At 42.7% G+C, this 14,180-nt stretch overlaps 1 protein-coding gene across 5 annotated transcripts in view; it reads right to left on the reverse strand.

Moving 5' to 3' along the window:
* Window positions 1–14,180, reverse strand: part of LOC106572161 (kazrin) — a 235,850-nt gene that overhangs the window by 66,367 nt on the left and 155,303 nt on the right. Inside the window, exon 1 of one of the 5 annotated variants that reach the window (XM_014146071.2) lies at window positions 13,178–13,470. The exons of the other annotated variants lie outside the window; for them this stretch is intronic. Within the exon in view, the coding sequence (XP_014001546.1) occupies window positions 13,178–13,208 (31 nt within the window). The 5' untranslated portion in view covers window positions 13,209–13,470. Of the gene's footprint in view, window positions 1–13,177; window positions 13,471–14,180 lie in introns of those variants that run through there. 5 annotated transcript variants of the gene reach the window in all.

Here is a 14,180-nt window from a genome sequence, read left to right on the forward strand (position 1 = left end):
AACATCATGCTGTATGGGTTGATATAGATAGCGTTCTGTATAATCTAAATAACACAGTAATCATGACCTTACTGACCACACGTACACACACTAACACCCCCCCCCACACGCACAAACATATCTTTACGGGCCATTGATAGTGAATCCATCAGTGGCTGTGGATCATAGCGCTCGCTGGCTGAGCTCTGACTACTGATGAATGCAGTGTTGCTGCGTCTGGAGAGTCCTTAGCTAGTCAATTCACATAAGCAGAACAATCAGCTGGAGACGCCTGAGGACATTACGGGGTCGGCCAGCGTGACGAATATGAAAAGTGCAGGGGACGCAGCTCCGGGGGCACTCCATTACAAAAATCCAGCTAACATTCCTTATTGATGGAGACAGTGATGAGGGGGAGTCGGGACTCATTTATAAGATGAGCTGGAGTGTGCTTTCTGCAGAGGCTACACCACTACCCCCACTCTGACATACAACCTTAACTCTATGATGACAGTCAAAACATAGAGATGATGAAGATGCTAATAACATTCACAACCTGGGTATAGAGTTAAACCTGTAAAGCCAATTCATGGTGAGAAATGCCTCTGAAATTTAGCAGGCATGATGATCATGTATGTCAGGGTTAGAACTGCAATACACTCACAGTAGGCAACTACACACAGTTCAGACACACAGCAGGACAGACTAGTGGCCAATGCCCCATCTAGCAAATACTCCATCTAGCCCGAGAAATCTACAGTCTAACATAAAGGAATGTGACATGCCCCACACTGGCAAGCATATTTCATGCTCCAGGTCCCCAGAGCAATGAGGGTTGCACTTTTGGGAGTGTGTTTGGAGAAGAGCGTGACAGACAGTGACTGATAAACAGTCCAGTAGGAAAGATTAGCTATTTTCCCCAATCGCATACCTATCAAATCTACTCGCATCACCCTAAAAGCCAAATCTTGTCTGTCGATTGTATCAGCCAGACTGGCCATGGCCAGCACACATCTCAGTGGTGTACGCATGTCCATTTTTTTATCTCAGGGACTAGTTAAAGAAAGACAAATTGAATGCAGAAAGGATATGTACACGCTGAGTCATTTATACTCCCAAATAGTGAAGGTTTATTTTTGATAAACTGAGCATGGCGGACTGCGTTGTGAACCATTGCTAATGAACTATTAAGAGGGGTGCAAGTGTAGCATTCCAGAACTTTTATATAGAAATGTATTGTGTAGAACAGATATGATTGTCTTTCAGGTACAATAGGGAATCATGTCAGCACTATTCATTACATTTCTATCTGCAATGTTTAACAAATTTACCCCTGGTCTATAGCGCAACCGGCACCTATTCTCTCTAGTCTCGACCCTCACTCCCTCACTCCCGACTGTAATCCCTCCACACTGTTCACAGTCAGCTCCCATTTGTGACAAGCGTGACAACACAAACACTGGGATTAAAGTCATTCTGAGCCTACAGATGGACTGATACGTTGGAACTACTTTTTAACCACAGTGACATTGTTGTCATGGGGATTAGGGAAAGAGGATTCCATAATATGACTGTGCTCCTATTATAGAATTAAGAATTAGAATACTACAATGGACATGAACCTTCTTATGATGGGACAAAGGTCAGCCATGTTGGTCAGGGAGTTGGTTAACTATGGTTTGCCAGTGCTGTGATAAGAAATTGTGAAAAACAATGAATGTGAAGAATGTACAGTGCATTTGGAAGAACATTCAGACCTCTTGACTTTTTCCAAATTTTGTTACGTTACAGCCTTATTCTAAAATATACAGTGGGGGAAAAAAGTATTTGATCCCCTGCTGATTTTGTACGTTTGCCCACTGACAAAGAAATGATCAGTCTATAATTTTAATGGTAGGTTTATTTGAACAGTGAGAGACAAAATAACAACAAAAACATCCTGAAAAACGCATGTCAAAAATGTTATAAATTGATTTGAATTTTAATGAGGGAAATAAGTATTTGACCCCCTCTCAATCAGAAAGATTCCTGGCTCCCAGGTGTCTTTTATACAGGTAACGAGCTGAGATTAGGAGCACACTCTTAAAGGGAGTGCTCCTAATCTCAGTTTGTTGCCTGTATAAAAGATACCTGTCCACAGAAGCAATCAGATTCCAAACTCTCCACCATGGCCAAGACCAAAGTGCACTCCAAGGATGTCAGGGACAAGATTGTAGACCTACACAAGGCTGGAATGGGCTACAAGACCATCGCCAAGCAGCTTGGTGAGAAGGTGACAACAGTTGGTGCGATTATTCGCAAATGGAAGACACACAAAAGAACTGTCAAATCTCCCTCGGCCTGGGGCACCATGCAAGATCTCACCTCGTGGAGTTGCAATGATCATGAGAACGGTGAGGAATCAGCCCAGAACTACACAGGAGGATCTTGTCAATGATCTCAAGGCAGCTGGGACCATAGTCACCAAGAAAACAATTGGTAACACACTACGCCGTGAAGGACTGAAATCCTGCAGCGCCCGCAAGGTCCCCCTGCTCAAGAAAGCACATATACATGCCCGTCTGAAGTTTGCCAATGAACATCTGAATGATTCAGAGGACAACTGGGTGAAAGTGTTGTGGTCAGATGAGACCAAAATGGAGCTCTTTGGCATCAACTCAACTTGCCGTGTTTGGAGGAGGAGGAATGCTGCCTATGACCCCAAGAACACCATCCTACCGTCAAACATGGAGGTGGAAACATTATGCTTTGGGGGTGTTTTTCTGCTAAGGGGTCAGGACAACTTCACCGCATCAAAGGGACGATGGACGGGGCCATGTTCCGTCAAATCTTGGGTGAGAACCTCCTTCCCTCAGCCAGGGCATTGAAAATGGGTCGTGGATGGGTATTCCAGCATGACAATGACCCAAAACACACGGCCAAGGCAACAAAGGAGTGGCTCAAGAAGAAGCACATTAAGGTCCTGGAGTGGCCTAGCCAGTCTCCAGACCTTAATCCTATTGAAAATCTGTGGAGGGAGCTGAAGGTTTGAGTTGCCAAATGTCAGCCTCGAAACCTTAATGACTTGGAGAAGATCTGCAAAGATGAGTGGGACAAAATCCCTCCTGAGATGTGTACAAACCTGGTGGCCAACTACAAGAAACGTCTGACCTCTGTGATTGCCAACAAGGGTTTTGCCACCAAGTACTAAGTCATGTTTTGCAGAGGGGTCAAATACTTATTTCCCTCATTAAAATGCAAATCAATTTATAACATTTTTGACATACATTTTTCTGGATTTTTTTGTTGTTATTCTGTCTCACTGTTCAAATAAACCTACCATTAAAATTATAGACTGATCATTTCTTTGTCAGTGGGCAAACGTACAAAATCAGCAGGGGATCAAATACTTTTTTCCCCTCACTGTATTAAATAGTTTCCCCCCCCCCCTCATCTATCTACACACAATACCCCATAACAACAATGCAAAGAAATCAGAACCTTTACTCATTAGTTTGTTGAAGCACCTTTGGCAGAGATTACAGCCTTGAGTATGACGCTACAAGCTTGGCACACCTGTATTTGAGGAGTTTCTCCCACTCTTCTCTGCAGATCCTCTCAAGCTCTGTCAGGGAGGATGGGGAGTGTCGCTGCACAGCTATTTCAGGTCTCTCCAGAAATGTTATATCGTGTTCAAGTCCGGGCTCTGGCTGGGCCACTCAAGGACATTCAGAGACGTGCTTTGTCTTGGCTGTGTGCTTAGGTCCGTTGTCCCAGACTGAGGTCCTCAGCGCTCTAGAGCAGGTTTTCGTCAAGGATCTCTCCTTACTTTGCACCATTGATCTTTCCTTCGAGCCTGACTAGTCTCCCAGTCCCTGAAAAACATCCCCACCACATGATGCTGCCACCACCGGGCTTCACATTAGGGATGGTATTGGCCAGATGATGAGCGGTGCCTGGTTTCCTCCAGACGTGACGCTTGGCATTCAGGCCAATCTTGGTTTCATCAGACCAGAGAACCTAGTTTCTCGTGATCTGAGACTCCTTCAGGTGCCTTTTGGCAAACTCCAAGAGGGCTGTCATGTGCCTTTTACTGAGGAGTGGTTACCGTCTGGCCACTCTACCATAAAGTCCTGATTGCTGGAGTACTGCAGAGATGGTTGGCCTTTTGGAAGGTTCTCCCATATCCACAGAGATTAACACTGTCAGAGTGACTATTGGGTTCTTGGTCACCTCCCTGACCAAGGCCCTTCTCTAGATTTCTCAGTTTGGCTGGGCGGGCAGGTCTAGGAAGAGTCTTGGTTGTTCCAAACTTCTTCCATTTAAGAATGATGAGGCCACTGTGTTCTTGGGGACCTTCAATGCTGCAGACATTTTTTTGAACCCTTCCCCAGATCTGTGCCTCAACACAATCGTGTCTCGGAGCTCTACTGACAATTCCTTCAACCTCATGGCTTGGTTTTTGCTCTTACAGGCGCTGTCAACTGTGGGACCTTATATAGACAGGTGTGTGCCTTTCCAAATCATGTCCAATCAATTGAATTTACCACAGGTGAACAACCAACACCAATCAACTTGTAGAAAGATCTCAAGGTTGATCAATGCAAACAGGATGCACCTGAGCTCAATTTCGAGTCTCAGGGCAAAGGGTCTGAATACTTATGTAAACAAGGTATTTCAGTTTTTTTAAATTTTTAATACATTTGTAAACATTTCTAAAAAACAGTTTTTGTTTGCGATTATGGAGTATTGTGTGTAGTGATGAGGATTTTTTTTATTTAATCCATTTTAGAATAAGGCTGTAACATAACATATTGTGTAAAAAGTAAAGGGGTCTGAATACTTTCCGAATGCACTGCATCGCTGCTACAACGAATTAGCAGTTAGTCAGGTATAGATAGTCCTAAAAATACCACCAATGCCAGAAAAAGCTCTAGTCAAATTACAGAGACAAAAAAATACAATTTTAGAAAATAATTACTCCAAACGTTTCCTGTTGTATTTACAATGGAGGCAAATGGATGCACTAATGAGTATTTGCTTTACAGCTAAGGTGAGAGAGGAGATAGACATTACTGTTTTATTTTTCATTCCTCTCCTTGACAGATTATTATTCCAGGCAGAGTGCCTAGAATGAGATTGGGTTGTATTGGGTCAGGGAATAATTACTTCAGTGGGCAATGTGCTGCAGTAGAATAGTCATTTGAAGAGGAAATTGATGTTCTGCTTGATCATTTTCTATATGCTATGAAAGTGAAAAACTAATCTCAGATGGCGGTACTGAGCCTTGCCACTCTACAAGCTCTGATTCTGTGTCTCTCACTTTTGTCGGTGTTATTCGTATGGAGGTCTACAAGTTTACACAAATATAGTCATTTGTAACTAAAATTAGCAAAAAAAGAAACATCCTCTCACTGTCAACTGCGTTTATTTTCAGCAAACTTAACATTTGTAAATATTTGTATGAACATAACAAGATTCAACAACAGACAAACTGAACAAGTTCCACAGACATGTGACTAACAGAAATTGAATAATGTGTCCAAGAACAAAGGGGGGGTCAAAATCAAAAGTAACAGTCAGTAGCTGGTGTGGCCACCAGCTGCATCAAGTACTGCAGTGCATCTCCTTCTCATAGACTGCACCAGATTTGCCAATTATTGCTGTGAGATGTTACCCCACTCTTCCACCAAGGCACCTGCAAGTTCCCGGACATTTCTGGGGGGGGGGGAATGGCCCTAGCCCTCACCCTCAGATCCAACAGGTCCCAGACGTGCTCAATGGGATTGAGATCCGTGCTCTTCGCTGGCCATGGCAGAACACTGACATTCCTGTCTTGCAGGAAATCACGCACAGAACGAGCAGTATGGCTGGTGGCATTGTCATGCTGGGGGGTCATGTCAGGATGAGCCTGCAGGAAGGGTACCACATGAGGGAGGAGGATGTCTTCCCTGTAACGCACAGCGTTGAGATTGCCTGCAATGACAAGCTCAGTCCGATGATGCTGTGACACACCGCCCTAGACCATGACGGACCCTCCACCTCCAAATCGATCCCGCTGCAGAGTACAGGCCTCGGTGTAACGCTCATTCTTTTGACGATAAACGCGAATCCGACCATCACCCCTGGTGAGACAAAACCTCGACTCATCAGTGAAGAGCACTTTTTGCCAGTCCTGTCTGGTCCAGCGACAGTGGGTTTGTGCCAATAGGCAACGTTGTTGCAGGTGATGTCTGGTGAGGACCTGCCTTAAAATAGGCCTATAAACCCTCAGTCCAGCCTCTCTCAGCCTATTGCGGACAATCTGAGCACTGATGGGGGGATTGTGCATTCCTGGTGTAACTCGGTCAGTTGTTGTTGCCATCCTGTACCTGTTCCGCAGGTGTGATGTTCGGATGTACCGATCCTATGCAGGTGTTGTTACACGTGGTCTGCCACTGCGAGGACGATCAGCTGTCCGTCCTGTCTCCCTGTAGCGCTGTCTTAGGCATCTCACAGTACGGACATTGCACTTTATTGCCCTGGCCACATCTGCAGTCCTCATGCCTCCTTGCAGCATGCCTAAGGCATGTTCACACAGATGAGCAGGGACCCTGGGCATCTTTCTTTTGGTGTTTTTCCAGAGTCAGTAGAAAGGCCTCTTTAGTGTCCTACGTTTTCATAACTGGACCTTAATTGTCTACTGTCTGTAAGCTGTTATTGTCTTAACGACCGTTCCACAGGTGCATGTTCATTAATTGTTTATGGTTCATTGAACATGCATGGGAAACAGTGTTTAAACCCTTTACAATGAAGATCTGTGAAGTTATTTTGATTTTTACGAATTATCTTTGAAAGACAGAGTCCTGAAAAAGGGACGTTTCTTTTTTTGCTGAGTTTACTTAACATCAGGGAGAAATCGTTTGGAGTCCACAACATCCCCACATATTTCAGTTACCTGTGGAATTACTGACTAACAACATACCTGGGCAGTCACTGCCTACAGCTGGGAATACACCCGGACATGGAAGCGAGCCGGAATACTCTACCGGCCCCCTCTGCCTGCCTTGCTATTATCAAACGTCCGATCACTCGGGACTCTGCCGGTTTTGACCATCTACCGAGCCAGCAGGTCAATCAAATTCTCTCTAAAATGAATAGACGGTGGTATTTGTTTCATGATTAATCAGCGCTGGTGTGCCAACTCCACAGTACATCCACAGGGATACCTTCAGAGCGTCATGTACCACACTCGATCAGTACATAGACACTGATGTCATACATCTGGTTCCGTATAGAGATGTGTATTCCCACAAAAACTGCAACGACATGCGACAACAACAAGCCATGCTTCTCAAAATAGCTATCTTTACTACATATGGAAAATAACTTTGTAAAATATGAACTTCAAATCAGCCAAATATGAACTGTGCTCTGCAATAAGGAAGGCCAAAACAAACCAACAAAAAAAACTAGAAGCACAATTCACTGCCAATGACTCCAGATCAGTCTGGAAAAGCTTACAGGAGATGACAAATTGCAGAAAACTGACCTTCCCCCTTCAAATGAGCACCCCTCCCAGATAAACTCAATATGTTGTATGTGCGGTTTGAGGAAACAAGTGCACAGACACTCAACCCCCCACTTCAGGTATCTCCCCTCCCACCAGCATTCACCATAAAGGAGGATGAGGTCAGAACTGTTTTCAAAAAGCAAAACATAAGGAAAGCAGAAGGGCCGGATCAATTTGCCCAGCTGTGCTCCACCACTGTTCAGAACAACTGGCTCCAGTGTTCACTGACATTTTTAACACTTCCTTATGCCAGTGTACAGTACCACAGTGTTTTAAAGTATCCTTCCTTCTTTATGTCCCCAAATCACCCAAAACAACCTAACTCAATGACTTCAGACCAGTCGCCCTGACATCTGTGGCCATGAAAGCATTTGAAAGCCTAGTCCTGGCCTACTTAAAACCATGCTCATCCCCATTGATGGACCCACTCATTTGCCTACAGAGCTAATAGGTCTGTTGAAGATGCTGTCAACACAGCACTCCACATTGCAATCTCTAGAGACACCTAACACCTACTCACGCATCCTGTTCATAGACTGTAGCTCGCCTTTCAATACCATCAATTCCCACAAACTACTCACTAAGCTGTAGGACTTGAAGTAACAGCCATTACCAGACAACTACCAGCAAACAATATTTGCCAACACTAGGATGAAAGAAGAGTCAGGGCACATCATCTTCTCATGAATGACTGAAGACTGTTTCCTTCATGCTATTTGGCATAGCATTTGCTCGGTCACACAAATTATCTCTCACTATATAAAATGTAAATGTGTGTGTGCGAGCGTGCATGCGTGCGTGTGTATGTTTCTGGGTTGTTCAAACACAACCTTTTTCCTGGTGCCAAAGGCTAATAGAGCTAGTTGTGTATTTATAGGTTGGGGCAAACATGAGGGCAGCAAACTCTGTCCCCTTTGATATTTAATCAAAGAGCTCTGTTTAAGTCTACACACATACACACACACACACACACACACACAAACAAAGGAAATTGTGCCAACAAGTCGACCTTCCATCAAACATGAATGATAAAGCAGCCTTTCTTGGCAGAAAAATGTGTGATTAGTTGCTCACACTCACAGGCCTTTGAAATGTCCAGCCTTGAAAAGAATATACTATCAAATACATTTTTTCCGAGCCTTGGCAAAATAATCTCAGTAGCATCTTGAAATCCCTGGAAAACTCTTATTTTAATGAGAATAGTGCCATTTCTGTTTCCAGCAAAGATGAAAACATTGGTAGTTCAGACGCACAGAACACCTGCGAATGAATTTAGTGCATAAGTCGCACAGTAAGGAAGTCTGTCACTGCTCAGTTTTTTGTCACCTTTTCAGAGAGGTGTATTGTGGTAGGGAAACCCTATGTCTCTGTGTTTCGTCAACTAAGGTAGAGTTAATGGAAAATAGCAGGGGGCATACCGAAAGTCAGTGGGATGAATGTTAAAAGCCACAATGACCAAATACTTCTCGTTGGTGTAATAGAAATGTGTTGAACCAATGTTCAGCAACGCCTTTTGCTTTAAAACTACATGGAAGAATTGAAGGGTGGTTGGATACTGGACTATCCACTAAAAAAGTATCCTTTGTCTTACAGTAAAGAATAGTAGAAAAGGTTCAACCAAGAATGGCATGTGAAACGGTTCAACACAATCTAATGAAAAATACTTAGACTAGATTTTGCCCATCACTGCTTCACCAAAACATGTCCAACTATCTAATAATAATAAAATGGCTGTAGATTATACACTGAGTATACCAAATATTAGGAATATTAGGAACTGGTTTTGTATTGAGAACCTGTTGCCCAGTTGCCTGAACTTTACATAAAAACACATGTGAACTACTAAATCACATGAGAAAGGCAGGCCATTCTCTTAGCCCTTCACAGTATCACACAGAGGGTCTGCTGCATCTACCCACTCCACTGACAGTCATGTAATTACAGAGGCAGGATCAGGCCACGCTCATAATTACACAGTCACACTGGACACGGCCAGCCTGCTGTGAAACACACACACACACGCACACACACACACACACACACACGCACACACACACACACACACACACACACACACACACACACACACACGCGGTCACTTAAAGAGATAATGATACAGGCACCATAGAGCAAATCCCCCTCTCCACTACACCTTTTCAGATTGAGTGATTGACAACTATGACATGGTTTACATAGTAGGGGATGATCTCTTGGAGCAAATCCATTTGAATTCAATCATTTTTTTACAGCACCCCTTTTCATTTGAACGAAACCTTCCATATTTGCCCATTGTAGAAGTGCTCAGAAAGGTGCGATTTTGCATACCATGAGACATCCATGTCTTCATCACTGTAAACATTAGATTGATATCATTTAAAAGCTTACTTTTATTTATTTTAAAAAATAATGTTTTTTCAACTTTAAGGTCACTGGTTTTAATACCTGAGCCAAGAAGGTGAAAAATCTGTTTGGATGTGCCCTTAAGCAAGGCACTTAACCCTAATTTGCTCCAGGGGCTCTGTACTAATATGGCTGACCCAATATAAACAATACATTTCACTGCACCAATCCGGTGTATGTGACATTACACACTTGTACTGTACATGTATGAAATACCGTAAAACAATTAAAAGCCGGGTCTCAAATAGCCGCCTGTCCCTTTTAATAGCCGGCAACCACACACATTTCAGCAAATAAACGCCTGTTTCAAATAAACCCAGGTCTAAATTAATTGTTTACAAGGTTACCATGAATTGTTTGGAAGGTTTAATGTTTGTTTTGTTAGATAATTCAGTAATGACTCTGAAAAAATTATGGCAATCTTTTTATCGCCAGTAAGAAACTGCTAACCTTTGGCTGCAAACAGCGGAATACTTCTAGCTAACTGGCAAGCATGTCACGCCCTGACCTGAGAGAGCCTTTTTATGTCTCTATTTAGGTTTGGTCAGGGTGTGATTTGGGTGGGCATTCTATGTCCTTTTTTCTATGTTTTTGTATTTCTTTGTTTTGGCCTGGTATGGCTCTCAATCAGGGACAGCTGTACATCGTTGTCGCTGATTGGGAGCCATACTTAGGTAGCCTGTTTTTCCGTTGGGGTTTGTGGGTAGTTATTTTCCTGTTTAGTTCTTGATAACCTGACAGAACTGTTGCTAGTCGTTTTTTGTTTGTTGTAAAGTGTTCATTTTTTCTATTAAAAGTCAAGATGAATACATTCTCCGCTGCACCTTGGTCCCATCTTTTCAACGGCGTTGACACATAAAAACAGTCAACAACTTTGGAAGTACAGACCCCAAGAAATCAGTAGATTTCTGGCGAAAATGCACAGTCAAAGAGATGAATAATTATTCTGTCAAGAAAGTAATTTTTTTCTCGAAATTGAGGCATACTAAGACAAAAGAAACGTGACATAGTGTGTAAATCATAACACAGTGCAGGAAATGAAGAAATTGATAAAAACGCTGGAAGTGAATGCTGGAATTAAACAATTAACTATGCAAATGAGCAAAAGCTGTGTGCATTAAGGAAATAGATGCCTGGCTCAAATATATGCCTGGCTCAAATAGAAGCCTGGCTCAAATAAGCACCTGTTGTGTCCAGTGATTTAAGCAAATACACACCTGGGCTATTAATTGAAGTTTTACAGTAGGACAAATATAAGTACCCACCCAATTATTATAGGTTAAAAATGAGTCCATCCGATATGATGCTTTTGTGGTGTACAACTATATTTATAGTTACCACCTATCCATACAGGAACTCATGTCCCCAGGCAATCAGAGATCAATAATATCTGGCTTTAGCTCTAGACATGGTTGCTTCTAGGTCTACTCTTGAAAGTGACACCACCACTAAAGGTAGACACAGAATAGCTTATCAGTGAGTTGTCTTTCACAAAGAGGGTATTTTAATAACGACACATAGAAGAGGTGACCTGCCCTTGAGCCTGACACTTTGACCTGTCATTTCCCCATAATGCCTGTAAGATCCGACAGCTCTTCACACAGATGCTGTCAACTCATAGTTCAAAACAGTTGCGGCCAAAATAATATTTAATTTCAATTCAGGAATTGAACTGGAATTTCAGTTGACTTCCTAAATTTAAATGGAATTCAGCCCAACACTGGTCACAACTAGTGTGGACTTTCAACCTTTACATATACTGTACTAAAACGAGACTTGACTAAGCTAGAGTAGATTGGACTAGATTTGAGATAGAGGAGTTTAAAAGGGAAAACTGATCTACATTGCCTATCTGAGACATTTGTGATGAGTATTCAAAAAATATGTGAGATGCTATTGGGGCACTGTTAGCATGAATGCCTCATAATTAAACACAACTGCTAGTATGTAGCCACACCTTGGATAGAAGTTAGGCTCTCGGAAGCAATGAATACCGTTGAACGTGTTTGTTTGTTTTGCTTAGGCGGCAAGAATGGTGTCAGCGACCACACCCTGTGGCTAAACCAGCAGGAATTACTAGATGTGTTGTCACTGCACAGCTGAGTATGTTACTCAACCTACTAGCAATGCTATTGGGACACTCCAATAACCATTATAACTGCCACCCTAAACAGTATCAGCCTCAGGTGGAAGCAGTGGGGATTCAAGTACAGTAGCAAATGAATACTATGCTCTGACGGTTAGCAGATAGCCCCTATATGGATGGCACTGAGCTGATTTTGGCCTGCATGGTTTGGAATTGATCAGAGGATTGTAAGCAGATCTGACCAGGTCAGTCCTGAAACAGAGGCGTTCATCCACTGAGGACTACAGTACCCATGAACCATCAAAGTTTAAAATGTACGTGCCCTATAGACAATGCTGTCACACACTGAAATACACAGAGCGTAAAATACGCATTCACTCTCAGAGAAATGTGAGCTCAATAACCCTAGATGCAGCACTGTTAAAAATTTTTTAAAACAATGCTGCCTTCATGATTCAGGCACAAACACAAATGTACCGTTGTTACGAGAAATTCAGACACATTGCTGTACAAATAACCAAGGACAACACTGAGTCACCTATTCACTAACCCATGACAAAAGGTCTTTAGAAAACAAAAAACACTGCCTGAAAGAAATGCCTTTACTAAACAACCCACAATGAATTCTGCCGGTGAATTGCAATTAGACAAAACTCATTCAACCATATCCAAACAATGTTTTTTTATAATGTAAAATGTGAAGATATTCTACCAAGTTGGTATAGGTACACCTTGTTGTCAGTCAGCCTGACACAACTACAGTTTGTTTTAGTGTTGACGTTGGCTCTAGGGTGGCATAGTTCACTCCCATGTTCAAACAACAACAAGCCGTGAGGTCATAGCTAGGTAAAGTAACTGAAAGGTTCGACAATGAGTGGCAGCCGGCAGGTGACTGAACATCCCACATTACATTTTTACCCACATGTGAACTCACTGTTTCTGAGTTTTAATCATACACAAACACAAAAGCACAAACAGTGCTTAAAAAAAAACAGTCCCACAGGTCTCCGCTGCAGCCCACCATTCAAAACAGTCAAAATTCCAGGCCTCACCAAAAGCCTCAGTCACAAGCTCCATTCCAGTGTCAGTGTCACTTGAAGCTTTTGGCTAAAGGTTACTAGTCAGGGAGAGCGATGACAAGCAGCCACACTCTTCCACTACTCCACTCCTCCTCCACTCACCAGGTTTCCCCTCCTCCCTGTCCGACTTCATCCCCTCCTCACAGGAGAGTTTTCCCAAGGATTCCACTGTCAGGTCTGGGCTGGGAATCTCACAATAGACAACAGGGGAATCTGAACAACACTCCTCAGGCAAAAAAACACTCTTCTTCCACTGCACTGTGTCCAGGAAATCAGGAAATACTTCCAAAGATTGTCCCTCCTTCTCTCTTTTTCTTGCTCTCTATGAGCTTCTTTCTCTCTCTCTCGCTCTCTTTCTGTACCTGTTCAAAGAGACTCCCACAGGTTTAGAATTACATATTCCATTCCTCCCCTCCCCCTCAGTTCCAATGCTTCACTGGGGGGTGGAGTTAACTAGAGCTGTCACTATTTTCACACACACACACACACACACACACACACACACACACACACACACACACACACACGTTAGGGGAGGAGTTATGGCAAGGTGCGGTCTTGTAGTAGGCAGGTGAGAGCGTCAATGTGTGTGTCCTCTCACGCAGGTTGGCCAGGCAATGTAGCTCAATTAAAACAGAGCGGGTCTACAAGTTGCTTTCAAGAACCCAAGGCATTCTGCCTTATCTATAAGCACTGCTTACCAGTGGGACCATGTGAACTACTGCTCTGTTTTAACATTTAGAAACGATGTGGTTTTCGAAACATATGGAACTTATCTTGTTTATTTTAAATAAATAAAAATAGGGGGTAGATCAGCTTTAATATTGCAGATAGATTGTAGCTTCCATCAGTGTAAGTGCATAATGTTTTTGTAAATACACACGCACACACATACATATAGTACCAGTCAAAAGTTTGGACACACCTACTCATTCCAGGGTTTTTCTTTATTTTTACTATTTGTAGAATAATAGTGAAGACATCAAAACTATGAAATAACACATATGGAATCGTGAAGTGACCCAAAAAAAGTGTTAAATAAAGATCTTATCTATTTTTGCTAACTTTCTATTAAAATGTATTGGAGTTAGGTAATTTCTTTCTT

The sequence above is a fragment of the Salmo salar genome, chromosome ssa15 (assembly GCF_905237065.1).
Source record: "Salmo salar chromosome ssa15, Ssal_v3.1, whole genome shotgun sequence".
Taxonomy (NCBI): domain Eukaryota; kingdom Metazoa; phylum Chordata; class Actinopteri; order Salmoniformes; family Salmonidae; genus Salmo; species Salmo salar.